This window comes from Emydura macquarii, unplaced genomic scaffold, assembly GCF_026122565.2.
Source record: "Emydura macquarii macquarii isolate MOO-44397 ecotype Brisbane River unplaced genomic scaffold, CSIRO-AGI_Emac_v2 contig_1876, whole genome shotgun sequence".
Classification (NCBI taxonomy): domain Eukaryota; kingdom Metazoa; phylum Chordata; order Testudines; family Chelidae; genus Emydura; species Emydura macquarii.
The window spans coordinates 13,476,438-13,494,014 of NW_027132013.1; the positions used below are offsets into that span (position 1 = coordinate 13,476,438).

The window sequence follows — 17,577 nt, forward strand, 5'->3', positions numbered from 1 at the left end:
TAGTTTTAGAGAGTGATCCACAACTTCATAACCACACCTATCAATTGTAGCTCTTCAAGTTAGGATTATGAATGGAATTCAAGTTTAGGGAGCAGGCAGGGTACTTTCTCCTTTATACAGCATTGCACAACAGCCTAGGTACATGATAACTCTGAAGGATCAGGAAGTGGGCATCATATGGGATAATCCAGGTAGCAAAATCCGTTGATACCTGGGACTTCTCCAACCTACCCTTGCACTGAAACCTGGGTCCAATGAGAGGTTTGCAATCCTACCTGATTTAAGGCCAGTTTTTCCTCTCAGAACAGAAGTGGGAGGGAGGAGGGGGAGTGATCAGCTGCCAGCAGCAATTAAGTAGCAAGGACAAGGGGACCTCAACCTCATTCCTAACAAGCCAGTGATCTCCAGCAGCTCCATCTTGGAAAGCAGATGAGGATTCAGTCCCTACTCAGCTGTGTGAGTTAGGGCCTCCAGCCCAGCTGCAGCCATCCCACAGTAATCAGCCCAATGGTCCAAGACAAAGTGCTCAAAGCAGATTAGGAATCACACTAAAATCAAATCATTTTGATCTTAGTGAACAAGGCAGTTACTGACTGAGCAGCTGCTGGCAACTACATGGAGAGGCCCAGTCCCCTGTGCTACTGCTAGGATAATTGGTAGAATTACAACCATTAACAGGAGAAAGATTCTTTCTGGAGAGCAGCTGACTGCAAAAGGTGAGCCCCAGAATTGTCATGTATTAGAGGCAGGCATTCCACACAGTACAAGGAATTGAAGGCAGCAATGCACTGCCTCCAGGAGGTCAGCCCAGCTTGCTCCAAATGCCCTGGGATTTCACCCCCCACAAATGTCATGTCTCATCTTAGGAGCAGCCAGAGTCTGGTCACATCAGTTCCAAAATCAGAATCCAGCTTCTGTGTGGGGTGCACTGGCCAGAGCAGAAGAATGCTCAGTTACTGAAGGACAACCCAACCACGCCCAGAAGCAGCACTGCTCCCTCTCGCTGCCTGGGGGGGAGCGGGAGGGGTCAAAGCAATTGTCATGGCTGCTCCTCTCCTTCGTTGGAAACATGCCGGTAGCCAGGCGGCTGGGACTGTATGCGGAAAAGGACAGTCAGGAGGAGGATAATGAGGAGGAAGAGGATGGATCCACAGACGGCCAGAGCCACAATCAGTTCTGCAAGGGAGAAAGTGAGCATTCAGTGTGGTAACATCCAACTCCCACTGTCTCTCACCAATGCCCAACCCAGCCTGCACTCACCCGTGTCCTGACCATCTCTTGCTACCTGGCATTCACGCTCCCAATCTTGGGGAATGATGGGATCAGTGAGCTGCAGGAAATCCACCAAGGGGCAGCGCTGGGCACAGCCTGGCAGTGTCAGTGGAAAAGGCTCCCTCCCACTCTCGTTGCGGAAGAACATCTCCACAGAAAAGTTACTGGGGACAAAACAGATGTGAATAGAGAGGAATGCCAAGAAGTCAGTAATTGCATATACCTTCTTCCATTTCTCCCCTTGGGACCATCCCCCTCTCCAGCTATCCTGTGGCTGTCAGTTTCTATCACCCACTTAGCGTGCAGCTCTGAGAGCTAGCCCTTTCCCACTCTTCTGTATTAAGGTCTTCGTTCTGTTGTGCTCCCCTTGGGAGCAAGGGCAAGAGGCTCTGCCCTGAGACTGGAATCTTGCCTACATGTTTAACTCATGAAGCAAAGCCACACCAAATGCCCTTACAGTAGCCCTCACCTGTCATTGTCTTGGTACAGCTCAAATATGTGACATGATGCATATGGTGCTTGCCTCCCGTTGTAGACATTCAGAGCCATCTGCAGTGCCACAAGCGTTGTGTCATGCTGAGAAAGAGGGAGAGAACATGAATTAACCTTCACGAACAGGACAGCATGCTTAGGCCCATCAATAAAGGCAGTGCTCAGCACAGGACCAAGGACCGTGCTGGGCAAGAGGAAGCTCACTGAAGGGACCCAGGAACATGCCAGAGAAGGGAAAATAGATTATGAGAACTCACTAGAGGAGCTGAGAAAGCAGATCCTGGTAAGGTGACTTGGGACTGTGCCAGGGAAGGGGGAGAGGGAGACACTGCTGGGAACTATACCAGTCTAGGAGTCCCTAAAGGTATGTCTACATTGCAATAAAATACCCCTGGGCTGGCCTGGATCAGCTGACTTAGGCTCATGGGGCTATAAAATTATAGTGGAGATGTCCAAGCTTGGACTGGAGCCCAGGCTCTGTACCCTGGACATCTACACAGCAATTTCATAGCTCCGGAGCCCAAGCCTGAGTCAACTGACGGGCCAACAGTGAGTGTTTTACTGCAGTGTAGACACACTGTGAGGGATCCCATTCTATGTTAGTTCTGGGACAGATCCTGGACAGTGTAACTCAGCAGGATGCTGGAGAGGGAACGACTGTCTGCATCTATCATCGGCTGAAACATCACATTGGGGCAGCACGACCCCATCTATCAGAAGGGGCAGTAACACCAAGTCTGTCTATCTGCTCCTGCTGACTCTGCCACTTGCTGGATTGGCAGATTGAGAATTTACTTCCTTGGATGCAGAAGGGATGATGCCAGGTGCTGTGGAGTATATGCTGCCATGGGTAGAGACATATCCCGGATGCAGTACGTAGGGACTGCATAGGAGGATGGAAAGGGGCAGAGCCATCACCAAGGCCCAAACCCCATGGCAGATGGAGTGGGAGGGCAGCTCCCAGATACAAACTTACTGCTGAGTAGGCAAGTAATTTCAGACGCTGAGGTGAAGAGGCATTTGCTGCTAGGGTCAGGTTTTTCCTTATCTGAGCCAACAGGACCCCTGAGGAAAGAGAATGGGTCATCAGATTCCAAAAATCATTAGGACTGAATGAGACACCTCCCATCTGACCTGAGCTGCCTTCCCTTCCCCACTCACTCACCACCCTGCAGACGAGCTTTTTCTACTCGCTGGTGGATCCCAAACAGGAATTCAAAGCCAAAGTCTTTTAATTGCTTCAACTGAGTCATGACATCTGGAGTCACCCATTGTGGGAGAGGCAGCTTGTGTGTTTGCTGAAAAGACAAAAGGAAGAGGTCATTCAAAGGGAGTCAGGGGGTAGATCACAGGGCTGAGAGTCAGGAGACCTGGGATCTAGTTCAGGCTCTGCCATGGGCTCACTGTGTTACCATGGTTGACTCCCTTTCTCATCTGGGCTCATCCAAATCTGCAGAATTATGTTTGTAAGGCATTCTGCAATCTCAGCATAAGAAGCACTAAGGAATAGTAAGAATAAACACTAGAAACTACTTTTTTCTAAAAACACAGCCACAGTGTGATGTTAGCTCAGGTTGCAGATACAATAATCCTGGGGCATCTGCTATGTGTAGAAATGATTCTGCCCCATTGAGACCATAGCCAGCCAGAAATCAAAACATAAGACAAAAGAGCAGGAAGAAGATTCAGACAAAGCTTTTGCTATAGGCAGAGCACATCCATACAAGGGAAACCAGATTTAGCTAAACCAAAATAAGAGTATCTATACACGAGCTTGCATTGGTTTAACTAGAGTTCTAAAAACACACCATTGGTTAAACTAGTGCAAGCCTGTGTGCACATAAGGCCAAACTCTGAGGGCTAAATGGATTTTCTGAGCATTTGAAAGTAATCTATTAGTTCATGTTTTAAAAGTCATTTTAAAAATGAGTTCTAAGAAATGTAACATCCTGTGTGACACCATTTTTGTCCCCAGTGATCTCCGTTCAGGTACTGTCTATCAACACAAATTTAGGCAAAGATGTGGATCTGGAATAGACCTGGTACAAGGAGTAGGTTTGAAAAAGAAATGTTTAGAATTAATGGTCGCTTTTCCTATTATTCTTAAAAACTGGAAGTTTCACTTTCTGCAGAGGCTGGAGTATTTTCTTCAGAGAAAAATCAAAGAATTGCCCTCTTTCAAAATGGCTACCATCTTCCATTGTATTCAATGGGACTGGGACCACAGGCTGCCCTTAGCAATAATGACCAAGAAAACAAGTTTAACTCTGCCCTATAGTGACATTATGAAGAAAAAAAATCTGTCTTTAAAAATCAGTTTAATCTCATCTGGGACTTAAAAAAACCCATGAATTGTAATTGTATTGTTACTACAACATGTCACTACAGTGCAGAGTTACAATTATTGGATGTTCTAACTGTTCATTTCCATAATTTAACATGTTGGATTCATTTTAACTTCAACTCTAAATTACTTGGGTTTGTAATGCTTGTTTTGGGATAATTACAATATAGCTATAATGTTTACCCTGTATTACTGATATGTGCTTTCAGCCTTAACTCCACTTTAACATAGGTTTTATTTCTCCTTGTTTGTAAAATGTTTTGAGGTCCTCTGGCACAGGAAGGCTCTAGAGAAGAGCAAAGTGGTGTAATTTTAGTAATTCCTAAACAAAAACTAACAGTCCTCTGGATTGTAAGAATGTATTATTTACAAATAGGGAAACTGAGACACAGAGTAGGGAAGTGACTAGTCCAAGTTAACTGAGAGCTAAGGGAGAGTCAAGAATAGTACCCAGGAGACTTGATTCCCTCTTCCTTGCTCAAACTAGATGAACACTCCCTCCTCTTGAAAAAAATCTCACTCCTGCTTTAACTAACTAAAACCAAACAGTAGTAAAGATTTTGGAACAACTATCCCTTTCTCAGGAGACACTTATTTCACTTGTGGCATTCTTTCAGTTCTGGCATGATGTCTGAGTTATGCAGCTACAGGATCTATGGTGCTAGAGTGGATAGATTTCCTAAATTGTGCCTCTGGAGAGGGGGAAGGGTTATAATTCTGAAATCTGAAGATTAGTGCTAACTATGTGGAGGAAGAAGTGGAAGGTTGCTGTACAACAGGCAAATCCATTTGCCACCAAATGCAATTGTCTCCATTCCAGTAAATCCCTAATCCCAAGACCCCGGTCCCTACTGTTCTGGGGGGATGCTCAGACTAACTTACCTCACAAAAAAGTGTGTCATACACATTCCAGACAGACTCCAGTGACACATCCTGGATCCCTGTCTGATTTGCCACCATCTCTAAGAACTCCTGCGGGGGACAAGGCAGAAACTCAAACCTTCTGCTCTTCCATCACACAGTGCACCCTCAATTCTGTGGAATGAAGATCTTCCATCCCTCCCAGTCACCTACAATCATATAGAGGTGTCTTCTTCCTGGTCACAAGCTCAGGGAGACCTTTTCTCACACAAACTCTTACTTACCAAATTCTGTCTGGTTTTATTCATGTACTCTGCTGAGTGCCGAGTTTCTTTCTGTAGCTGCTCATACCGTGGGCAAGGGGATAATGGAAACTTCAGCAGCTGGGCAGAGAAAAAAGGAGAGGCTGGGTCAGAGAAGCTTCCTGAGAAGCAGCAGTGACTGTACTTCCTCCCCACCACTCCCACACCCCTGGATAAAATGCACCCTTAAACAGGGTCTATATATCTCCTTCTGAGGAAGGGTCTCCCTTCCAGCAAGATGCTGCCCTAACAACTAAATCAACAAGGGACATGAGGAGAATTCAAGGTCTGGAGCACGGGAACCCCCTGCCAGGCAGGCTAAGGAGTGATATGGGGTAAACTCAGGACTGAAGGGAGAGGATACTGAAAAGGGAGGCTCTTGCAGATAAGGAGAACCCCATGCCTGAGCTGCCACTATTTATCCTTGAAAATGACTCACCCTCTCCCCAGAGTCAGGCACAGTGTGTACAGGGATTGGCTGCCAGGAAACATTGGGGTTGAACATCTGTTGTCCTTGTGGGGGGTACAGTCCTGCCAGATTGGTCTCTGCACTCATCAGCGTCCGGTCGTAATCTGTGCTGCGGACGAAGATCTGCCAAGGTAATAGAGATCCTGTTCTGTGAATATCACTATTGTACACAGGAGTGGGGATACCTTGGCTCTGATCAAGGGATTCAGAATACAGACACCACAAATACAAAAAGTGTTAGGCAGGGAGTACGTGGAATGTGCACAGGCCATTACAGCTTGAGCACTTCACAAACAGTGGGGAAAGAGAAAGTGCATATCACAGAGCAGGCTATTAAGCCATGTGGAGTATAGTGGGACACAGCATGGAGAGGGAGACAGAATAGAAATGAAGGAGGAGCTCAGGCAGAATAATACAAGGAGCAAGTAGGTACGAGACAAGGCCAGAGATATAGCTAGAGATAGGTACAAAGAGAAAATACAGTGTAGTTACAGCACAGAACTGACAGCAGAATGCCTTTGTTCAGTCCTCAGCTCTTCCACTGACTTGCTGTGCAACCTGTGACAAGAATCTGCCCTCTCTGGCCTCAGTTTTTTCATCTGTAAAATTATGACAATAGTGACGTGGCTAGCAGGGGTGGCAGAGATTTCATTTATTAATGTCTATGAAGCACTTTTTGGTCTTTGGAGGGAAGGGGGCAGAGGATGATCATCATTCCAGACCTTGGGGAAGGAGGAAAACTTGACCTTAATAGGGAGGAAGAGCAAGAGCAATTGCAGAGATTCAAGGAGGGTCAATGTGAGGGGAGTTTGATACCTTGGCATCTGTGTACTGAAGAAACTGGGGGAGGGTAAAGACACGAGTGTAGAAAGCTTGAGTGATTGAGATGGATGATTCTGAACGCAGGGATAAATATCCTGGCAGTGAAGACATCAGAAAAGAAGCAGATAAAACAAGAGCAGGAAGAGAGAGATCAAAAAAGACACCAAGATCAGGAGATTTGGTGATAGTGACTGAGGAGGGGAGGATGTAGACAGCCTGTGTTGTGAATGGTAACATAATAGTTTTACTTTATGTAGCATCTTGTATACAAACAATATCCTCAAAACTTATTCTTGGAAAAAACAAAGTTTACTCACTGCCTTTACTCTGAATATTTCCACCCATCTGACAGGATGCATGGCTAGAGAGAGACCCTTCCCCATTAGCTAGGATGGAGCCAAGGTATGCTCTAAAGAAACACATACAAGGTATCTTAACATAGGATAAAGAAAGAACAGTCTACAGCACCATATCAGGTTGCTTATCCTTGGGCATATACTCATGTCCCAGCACCTTTTTACAAGACTGTAGCCTGTGTCTGAGTCAAGTGACCAACAGTCACATAATGGCAGTCTGGAGCTGGTACTTCCTGTAAGACGGGTGGGGAATGTCATTAGGTCTGGCCCTGGCGGCGGGGGGGAATTCGGCGACGGCGCAGTTTCACGGCGGCGGTGGGGTTCCGTGTGGGGGGGCAGTGCCCGCTGCCGAAACCCTGCCGCCCTTTGCCCCTTTTCGGCAGCAGGGGGACTTTGGCGGTGGGCACTGCTCCCCCCTGCCGAAACCCCCCACCGTTTGCCCCTTTTCGGCGGCAGGGGGACTTTGGCGGTGGGCACTCCTCCCCACCCCCCACGGAACCCCACCGCCGCCGTGAAACCGCGCCGCTGCCGAATTCCCCCCTCCCCTCGTTGCTGAATTCTCTCCCCCCGCCAGGGTCACCATCAGGCCCTTGACAGAAAAAAGGTTCCCCACCACTGCTGTAAGAGGAAGCTTGCTCAGAGGAGATCAGGGTCAGGAAGTAGGAGAGTGCTCTCTGCATTAGCCAGGTGGCAGACAACTGCAGGAAAAAGGAGAAGCAGCAGCATCAGCTGGGAAAAGCTTTAGGAGAGACAGAAAAGTGCGAAGGAATCTCAAAGCTTGGGTAGGAGGGTTGGAAGATTTGTATTTGAGTTGACGCTGAACTGTTAGGTTTTGTTAATAAGCTAAATCACAAGAAGGGGATGTTACTTGAACCACATGAGTTTGCATTTATTGGGGAGCCCAAAAAGGGGAAATGAGGCAGTGGACACTTGACCAGAAGAGGTCAGCTGGCAATCCAGCACCACATTAATATTAAAAGGCCTGACTCAGCTGTGAGTCAGTATCAGGACTAGGACAGGAGTCCTGAGATAACACTCCCTCCATCTTGAAACTCTCGCTCCTGCTGAATCAAATCCGTCCAAAGAACAGTAATAAGTATTTTTGGAGACTTCTCACACCCCCTCCTTTAGAAACCCATTTCACCTCTATGTATACATGGCTTCTGAATGCCTCCATACTTTGAACAAGAGAACTTCCCAGACAGCTAATCGGAAACTAAGGTGAAGACTTCTGTAGCAACATCAAACTTGCAAAGAAAACGGAAATAGCTACTTGGGGACAAGATCCTCAGTGCCTTACTGACAGAAAAAAAGGAAGAGCTTGGATAGTGACTATAATGTGTGTGTGTATGTGTAAACTTCTTATTAGATGGTGCCTGGAGCTGGTCACTGGTCTTCTCTGGGACTGGGCAAGGCAAACACAGGCTGCATCCCTGTCCTATGGAGATCAGCTACCATTTTAATCTCCCACGGCTCAAGTCTTTGATTCTCTGATACGGGGCAGTGGTACTCAGTGCTATATTCCAACTGTGATTCATGGACCAATTTCAGAGCAGATATTTAACTTTCTTATAATGGTGTTGCTTCTGCTTATCCCTGGGCTGAATCTGTCCTGGTATCTAATGGGGAGAATTTATGCGAACTAATATTAGCTTTTTCCTCACTCCTACTAGCCCTTTAGGACTGGGATATCTGCCACAAAATATAAAGGGCTGGGAGTAGGACAGGTGTCTTTGTCTCAATGCAGGATTCAATGATGGAAGAGAACCAGAAAGCAAGCAAAGTCTTACTCAGCTAGGTTGCAACAGGATCCTCTGCCAAGGAAACTAGATCCAGATAAGGTACTTCTTAAGAGCTTTACTATGACTGACAGTTTCTGAGGTGTTAGAATATTTGAGGAACCAGGCAGAATCTACTAAGTATGAAAAAGGTACTGTCTCTGTAACCCCAGGTACTAGAAAGTCTTGCATGAACATCTGCTCTCCAACACTTTGCTCAACTGCAAAAGCATGCTAGGATTGGTGTGGGGAACAAAAAAGTAGTAAGAATGCCAGATAGAGGAACTGCATTTATTTATTTAGCTGAGTTAATTTCCTTTGGAGCCTGAGTTCCAGAGGCCTGAGGCCTGCTTACCAGAGACCTGTTGATTCACCTGGTATTCACCAGGAGTGGGAAGTGATCAGATGAATTTCAGCAGATGTCATGGGTGTTTTTGTAGGTCTCTATATTACCCTTTCTACCTCCCTTTGTTTAGTGGCTTCAGGCCTCCTCTCGCATAATATCTTGTCATGCCCAGATGTAGTCATCATTCCTTCTTGCCCTTTATCTCATACTCTCTCCCTCCACTTTTACATAACTGCATTTCTTTGGTATTCACAGTAACCCAAGTGATATCATAACAGTGCCTACAAAAGATGCTATTTACTATGGTCATATCATATTCTAATATGTCAAGGCACAATAGCATGAATATGACAAAGGGAAGACATAAGGGGTCCCAAAGACAGTGCAGCTGCTCCTTACAGGAAGAAAGAGTGGTTACAGGAGAGGGTTAGGGGGTGATGACCCTATGGGAGTGGGGTCCTGTTGCACTGACCTCCTGCCTGTTGTATGAGGCATTCAAGAATCCATGATAACGCTTCCGCAGAGACTGGCCCAGATCCCACTGTTGCAACATCCCAACCTGCACACACCAAAAAACAGGATTTGCCCCTATTCTGGGCCAATCCCAGCAAAGGCCGCTGGGGAGCCTGGGGTCAAAGGCCACATAAAATGGCTGCGGGAGGGGAGAGGAGGGGTTGGGCTCCCCCCCCCAGCTGGCACCCACTCGCTCGTAGGAAATGGCAGCAGATAAAGCAGACCCCTCGTGAGGCGCCACCCCCCGTGCAACGCTGCTTCCCGGGGGACCCACCTGGGTGAGCTGCCCAAATCCCTGGGGCCACGCGCTCTCCTGATGGGGGTCCCGCGGATAGGCCTTCACCGGGGAGCGGTCCCCGTGGCGGTACAGCTGCAAGAGGAGACACCTTGGAGTTGCCTGGAGCCCCAAACCCCGCCCCGCGCTCCCCGCCTCGCCCCAGTCACCCCGCGGCCCGGCACGGCACGTCACGTCACCCCGCGCCCCCGCCGCCCTGCGCTGCCAGTCCGGGCCGAGCCCCGCCGCTGCACCCAGCCCCGCCCGAGCTCTCCGCCCACCGCCCCTCACCAGGGTAACGAAGCGCAGGCTGCGGGCCTGGGCCAGTGGCGGGGCCAGCGCGAGGCTGATGCCCAGCAACAGCAGCAGCGCGAGAGGAGCCGCCATCGCTCTCCCCCACCCAGCCGCAGCCTATCGCTGTGTGTGTGAAACTGTGACGCTGCGCCTGGCTCGCCCGGCCCGGTCCGCCGGCCGGAACCCCGGCGTTGCCGGCCGCAGGAGCCGCCGGACACACATTCTAGGGCACACCGGAAAAAGAGATCCGCCATCTTGGTAGAGGGGGAAGCACCATAGCAATGGGACAGTATCAGTAAAGGGAGGAAGCACCAGCATACCGGAAGTGTTAGAGAAGTGCCGTGTGTGTGTGTGTGTGTGTGTGTGTGTGTGTGTATGTGGGGGGGGGGAGGGAGTGTCTGCTCATGGGCTGTCACCCTTCATCATAGGGGACTCAGGAACTTCTTTCCAAGAGGCTCCCGGTCCCCCCCCCACTTGGCGGTTGTCTGGTTCCCAGTCTGTGTGCATTCACCCAGGAGGCGGACCCTAGTGTCCATTGGGACTGGCCATGGACGGGTTGGGCCAGTGTCTAGCTGGCTTGGGTCACATACAGGTGCCAAGGTATTGCTCATGCTTATCTCCCTAGAAGAGCAATGAGCTGGAGTCTAGGTCTGAAAAGTGTGCCAGGATTCCTGCATGGATGTGCCGTCCATTGGATCCTAGACCTGTGTGACAGCTCTAATGGCTACCCCAAACCAGTGGACAGATGCAGCTAGTACTGGCTGAAGTCCAGCCAAATAAATTACAGACTGTTGAGCCTAGAGAGCTGGCATCCAGCATGCTCTTAGCTCCAACAGTGGGAGCAGGAATTTAACACCAGTATCGGACTGACTCCAGTAACATGGAATTTGTAGTGATGTCTATGGTGAAGGTTACCTAAAATTCCCTTTTCCATTCTTTGGTTCTTTGCATAACTTTCTGGTGCATTCATCAATTTGGCTGAAAATTCCCAGGCATTGTCTCTGTTTGAAAATTTTAGCAAAAAATGATTGTTGTTTTTGAGAATGAGATTATATGTGTGTGTGAGAATATACATATTTCCCATTTAAAAAAACGACATTGACTTTTTTAACAGTTCTTTAAAAAGTTAAACTTTGACATGGCATAACTCTCACAGTGGAGCAACCAGTGTCTTTGGGAGTGTCAGAAAATTGATTTAGAATGATTTGCTATATTGAGCATATACAGTAAACTTTTTTTTGCTGAGCTCAAACAGAATTGCTAGAAACCTAAAAAATTCTATCCCTCATTATAGAAAAGAAAGAAAGAAAAAGAAAAAAATTGGGATTGTGCACTTTTTTTTTATTACTTATAAAGAAGGCCTGAATTTAAAAAAAAAAAAAGGTGCTTGCTTTGTACATTAAAATGTCTATTCTCGTGTAGCCTGGTATACTCTACTGGCTAGAGAACTGTAAAATTATGATATTACAATAGCTAAGAGTGAAAGCTGAATAAATGAAAGATGAAGGGATTTGTAGTCACTTGTTTAAAAATGTTGTTAACAACTGTTTCAATTAATAAGAAAAAATTTGAAGACCGTGTTATATGAGAATCAGCACCTCAGCCCCTTCAATTAAGCTGTGAGACTTCTCAATTAACATGCGCTGAGACCTGATATCAAACATGGATAATAAAGAAGCTGCAGTCCTTTGCGTTTTGGTGTTATAGAAGAATTCTGAAAATACCATGGTTAAATCCCATAACCAATGAAAAAGTATTGGAGATGATTGGAACCAACTCAGCAAACGCCAGTTAGAGATTTGATGAAAATATAGATTTGATTTGCACAGGACATTTTAAGAAGCTCAGTGGATGATACATGTTTACAGGCACTAGAAGGGAAAGTTGATGGCAAAAGAACACAAGGCTGAAAAAGAAGATCATGGATGGATGATGTGGTATCCTGGGTGGATCAAAAGGACTATTAATCCACAAAGAGATTAGCAGAGAATTGTATAGAATGGGTTACCATGGTTGCATCTCTAGTAATGGAGATGCCACACAAGAAGAAGTGTGTTTAGTCAATCACTGTTAATATTTTAATATAGGTTTTTAATATGTAATATTGTATTGTAGATATATTGTTATCTGTATATTAGTATTATTAATTTCACTGGTGCTAGGCCAATGGTAGTGGGAGAATTGCTTAAAAATTCTTTGCAGACAAGGCCTATATACATCGTTGCTGTGTACATACACTTTTTATGTTTCTTTGTCAGAGAGGTTTTGGGCTGCATTTCTATTTTGAGATTACTGGTGGGGAAAATAGTATTTATATTGTGATGTGATGTGATTTTTATTGATCAATGCTGGGACACAAAGAAACATTAGACAAAATCTACATTTCAAATCTGTGGGTTTTGTTTGTTTGTTTTTTACTGACTTGTAACTCAAAAGCAGTTTGTTTGAATTTGCTTTGGCTTATGGGTGAAGCTAGCAATTTTCAGGCCAAACCAATTTTCCAAATGAAAATTATAGAATGTCTAAAACTGGACTGGTTGCAGCCTTACCTATGGATAGGCTGCTCTCTCTTCATAATATACTAGCGAGCAATCCCACCCTGCTCTTGAAAGGTGGGGAGAATGGATTGGGTGTGTCCTAAAGGGACCATTTCATTTCTGGTTAATATGACTCTGAAACTTGTCTGTCTGAGCAATTTGTATCAGTCTAATTTAAGGAGTGATTTTTGTTTAAACCAATTTAATCAAACTGGTGCAGAAAGCTGTGTGGATCCTCTTATTTTGGTTTAAACCTGGCTTATTTCATTTCCATTTAAGGCAATTAATAATTGGTTAAACTAAACTGAAATAAGCCACTCTTCAGCTGAAATATGTGTCCACACAAGGGATTGTACCAGTTTAACTAAAATGGTTTAAAAACTCATTTAAGTTAAACATGTGCAACTTTCCTGTATTGACAAGGTCTTGGAGGTATCCTATACTTGCTTGGAGAGTGGAAGGAGGCTGATTTCAGTGAGGCCATTCAGAAGGAACTGTTGTTTCTTTTGGGCTCAGGTGGTGGTAGTGGCTAGAGATTTCCAGCACCTATATTCTAACTAACCAGATCTTCCTACAGACTCTCTCTAAACAAACAGCCCCATTTCCTCCTTCCTTTTCCTCTGCTGTTTTCCGAGTCCTGTCTAAACTAAGGACCAATTGATCCCAGATTTGGCCGCAACTCTGAGATCCATTTTCAGCTGATTTTTTTTTTTTTTTTTTTTAAATCCTTTTGAAGGTAAACAGATAGAAGGAGATCCTTTCTGCCTCCTGCATTACCTGCTATGGGATTGGCTCATCAACTTTTCTCCTCATTCATTTCAGGGATGGGGAGAACTTGAGGGACCTAAGTGAGGAAGGGGAAGAGAGCCGAGGAGAACTGCGAAGGAACAAGACAGAACATAATGAAAGGGAGACAGACAATAGACTGACAGCAGGTCAGGGAAAAGATGTGGTTGGAGACCAAAAATGAAGGTGAAGCAAGAAGTGAGTAAATCACATTTATTATCTGTTTCTTGTCGTATCTACAGAGCTGGCAGGAGAGGTGGGGCAGGCCTGGCATAGCCAATGGGGACAGCATTCAACTGGAATAGCCAGGGGGCTGCTGGCCAGGATTGAAGGTCTTCAGGAGATATGTGTGGGGAGCATGTTTAGAATAGCAGGAGGTGCTGATGGTCAGGAGTGAGGTCCATCAAGAGAACTAGCGGGGAAGGGAAGCATCACTGTGCCTGGTATTATTGGCCTTTTACTTTAATGGAGATCAAATACTCCCCAAATGTAAAAATAAATACATCTGTAGACTTTTCTAGGTGCAGCACAGGGCATGCACTCTGCTTCCTAACTGTCCCTGTATCTCAGAAGAAGAGCTCAAGGAGGACAGCAGTGGGCTCAGTGCTGAGCTCCTGACCTCCAGCGGTGGTGGTCCAAATATTTGCAGGGAAACTAAGTATATTGACTAGAGCTCAGGCTCAGAAGCTGCAGTGGTTTTGCTGCTGCTCTCTTTCCCCTGGCTGAGCTCAGCTAGGTCCCAGCCTTTCTGGCCAGGGGCCAGGTGGGAGGATCTGGTTCTCTGTTTGTGTTGTCAAGCAAGCCATGCTGCCAGGATGTAGAGGTCAGGGGGACTGGCGGGGGGAGGAACGCCATGGGGGTGGAGTTGGGGAAAGCTCAAGCATGTGACTCTGAGGCTGCTGCTGCTCACATTACATCACTGCAAGTTCAGCAGCAGCTCCAAGAAGTAAATATTGAGGGCCGGCTAGGCTATGCTGCTGACCCGGTCACCCCCTCTCCTGAGTCCTCGATAGTCCGGCATTCCTGTGCCCGTGGGAGCGACTGGGCTGCACTGAACGGGTCACTCCCTCTTCTGTGGCCTGTGTTATTCTCTTACTGAGCAGGGCACCTCCACTCCAGGGGTTGCTGGCGTTCCTGTGCCACGGAGGAGCTGCAGGGGCTCACACTGGTAACTTCTTTCTTTTCACCCTGTCCCGGGGAATCTTGGGATGTGCAGGCACCTTCTTGTTCTGACTCTACAAGGCTGTGCCTACCCCATGCTGTCTGTATGTTGTCCCAGGAATCTCATCAGGGTGGCTGGTATTATGGGTTTGTGGTGGCACCAGGAGATTTGAGGTGACTGAGAAAAAAACCTGATATATTGCTGGAGCATAGGTGTGGACTGTGCACCCTATGTGCAGCTGGGTACTGTGGTGAGAAAGCCATTCTGGCCTGTTTCATGGCATATTGTGTTCTGGCATAAAGAAGGAGCTGAACTTTTCATGTGACTATTATGCATCTTGTTCTGTCTACGTGGGGACAGTTGGGAGGGCAGATTAAGTGGAGGGAGAAAGGTGTCAAAGGGGGGTGCTTTTTGCACCCACTTAGTGTAATTTTATTGCCAAACTGCAAGATACCAATTTCCTCATGTCTTCAGTGGTAGGATGCAGGAATGGAGAATGCTTGGGGGGGTCCATTGAGCCAGGCTGTGGTCTTTCTTTAAGAGATACTCTGTAAGATTTCTCTCTTACAGACTTAGATCAAGCTCTACCTCTTCGTGTTTTTGGGGGATATCACATCAACTTGGCCCCCATTGATCCAACAGCCCTGCCTCAGTGTATTGCTGCTGCTCCAGTGGTGGGGGAAAGTGACAGACTCTGATCTGCGATGATGGTTGCTGTACTCCCGTACTTTATTCATACTCTCTATTCAAGGCAGGGGGTAGCTGGACTCTTGCCTGAACCCTCCTTTATTTTCTGTAAGGAGTTTTTATTTATTCATGTGCATTTGTGCTGGTAAGAGGTTCTAGACTGACAGCCATTAGGAAGGGAGGTCCTTCTAATCCCATGACAGGTATAGCCCAGGCAGTGCTAGGTGATCTTCCTCACACCACAGTCAAACATGCCTCATCTTTGATCTGGAGGGATCACATGTAGAGGCACTGCCATGACTTGTCCAATCCTTGCCTCTCTTCTGAGTGTGCCAAATAATGCCAATTGTAGTAGCATTTTTTGTGCCGTGGACACCAGTCTCACTAGGAACTTGACTGAGACCACAACTCATTTCAAACAGGGATCATCCAATATAAACAGCTTCCAAGTCATTACTAACCTGTGCCAGATTGTAACTGGTGACCTAGAGATGAAAGTCTTCAGATTTAATTTCCACCTCTCTAACACTGGTTCCCCTCCAATCCCCTGCAATGTCTTTTATTATAAATAGGATCCTTTCTGTTTCCGTTCTAAGGCAATGTCTATGCTTAAACCGCTACAGCCGCACAGTTGCAGTACCACTTCAGTGTAGTCACTCACTACAGCGATGGGAAAGGTTCTTCTGTCACTATAGTTAATCCATCCCCCTGAGAGGTGGTAGCTAGGTTGACAGAAGAATTCTTCTGTCGATCTAGCCCTGTCTACACTGGGGTTTAGGTCGACTTAACTATGCTACTCAGGGATGTAGATTTTTCACACTCCGAGTGACAGGGGAGGGGTTAATTTATCTTTTTAGTGTAGACCTGTCCCCAGTGAAATAAAAGGGATTATATCCCCTAGTCTGAATGAAAAGTTGAAAACATTATTAATTTGTATTGCAGGCGCCAATCAAGAATCAGTGCTAGGTGTTGCACCATCATGGTATAAACAATGATCCCTGGTCTAAAGAGCTCACAGTCTATAGATTATGACCAGAAACAACATGTGAATGTGACAAACACGTCAGAGGCAATGGTGTTTAAGGGTGAGATATCGGTAAAGTTAGCTAGTTATACATTAAGCAAAGCAGAGATCTCTGCTCCCTGCCTGCCTAGTCAGGTGGGGAGTAGATACCTCTGCGTAACGTATGATAACTTGTTCACTTTATTGTGTCCTTGTCCTCCTTTTCTCTGAACTCAACATTTGTCTGTCTCATCCACCTGTTACACCTTGTCATAACCTTGATTGTGAATTCTGTGGGGCATGGGCTGTCTGCACATCTGGGAGTTGGTTGCAGGCTGATTCATATGTGGTCAGAAAAGATCATTTTAACCTACATTTGCAATAATGTCTCCGATTTGACCTGCTCTTTGTTGTGCAAAGGTCTGCAGGTTGTTCACAATGGGTACTTTAGCCTGAACCAGACCTGTCAGTCACTGGCAGCAGGGGAATGCCCTTGCCCATGCAGTTCCCTCCATTTTTTTGTGTCTTCCCAGTTACCAGCTGCTCAACCAGGTGCCTCAGCTGCAGGACTTTTCTGAGGGAAATTCCAGACTTGATTTCAGATTTCTGACTAACAGTTTGTCTCCATATTCCCAGCTGTGTCTCGGGGTTGCATTTGCCTTTTGGGAAGATTTTCATCTCAGCTCTGCTTCCCCTCATGCAGTGTTTGCAGTAGCTGGTGACCCTGCAGGCTTCCAGAAAAGAGCTAGGCCAAGAAAAGCCAGAGGCAGAAGGGTCTGTGCCTCCTGCTTCATCCCCTGACTGAGTTTTGTTGGGGAGCTCAGCTGATTCTATGGGCAGAGTGCAGCTCCCCTCATCAGCCCAGTCTGGGTGGGATTGGCTTGGCATCTCTTCCCCAGGCAAGAAAAGAACCAAATAGAATTCAGAAAACTGGCTCCATGGGCAAGCAGTTTCCCCTCCACACTCTGCATCAGGGGAGTGAAGTCAGAAGGGCAGCACACTATATAGAAGATCAAAAATAATACCAGCAGCAACACTCCTGACTGCAGAGCTCAGCCACCTCCTCCCTTCAGGCACTGGGCACAGCCTGGACATTGTCAACACATGGTTGCTTAATGGTATCTTAGGTACAAGTGATCATGACTTGATCACATTTATAATGTGCAAACAGAATGAAGTTCAAACCAGTAATATATATACTTGGTGCATTAAAAAGGCCAGTTACACAATGCTGAAAACAATTGTCAGCCAAATCAGCTGGGAGGATATGAATGATGAC

The 17,577-nt window shown here is 46.5% G+C and overlaps 2 protein-coding genes across 8 annotated transcripts in view; one reads left to right on the top strand and one right to left on the bottom strand.

The window, feature by feature from the left end:
* Window positions 1-338: 338 nt before the first annotated feature.
* On the bottom strand, window positions 339-10,414 carry ACP2 (acid phosphatase 2, lysosomal). 3 transcript variants are annotated; one of them, XM_067557696.1, is made up of 11 exons: window positions 10,121-10,414; window positions 9,830-9,925; window positions 9,515-9,601; window positions 5,711-5,863; window positions 5,254-5,352; window positions 4,991-5,080; window positions 2,930-3,062; window positions 2,741-2,829; window positions 1,742-1,848; window positions 1,261-1,436; window positions 339-1,176 (listed from the first exon to the last, which is right to left on the bottom strand). In XM_067557696.1, exons 1-11 carry the CDS (start codon window positions 10,214-10,216, stop codon window positions 1,040-1,042), a joined length of 1,263 nt encoding a protein of 420 aa, XP_067413797.1. In that variant the 5' UTR covers window positions 10,217-10,414; the 3' UTR covers window positions 339-1,039. The 3 variants fall into 3 exon arrangements, with proteins under 3 accessions (XP_067413797.1, XP_067413798.1, XP_067413799.1); XM_067557697.1 differs by lacking the exon at window positions 9,515-9,601; XM_067557698.1 differs by lacking the exon at window positions 9,830-9,925 and having other exon boundaries at window positions 10,121-10,413.
* Window positions 10,415-10,576: 162 nt separating this feature from the next.
* Window positions 10,577-17,577, top strand: part of NR1H3 (nuclear receptor subfamily 1 group H member 3) — a 51,240-nt gene continuing 44,239 nt past the window's right edge. For 3 of the 5 annotated variants that reach the window (XM_067557701.1, XM_067557702.1, XM_067557707.1), the window contains exon 1: window positions 14,386-14,614. The gene's annotated coding sequence lies outside the window, so the exon portion shown is untranslated. Of the gene's footprint in view, window positions 10,724-13,482; window positions 13,645-14,385; window positions 14,615-17,577 lie in introns of those variants that run through there. The other 2 variants (XM_067557700.1, XM_067557705.1) reach the window with 2 other exon arrangements.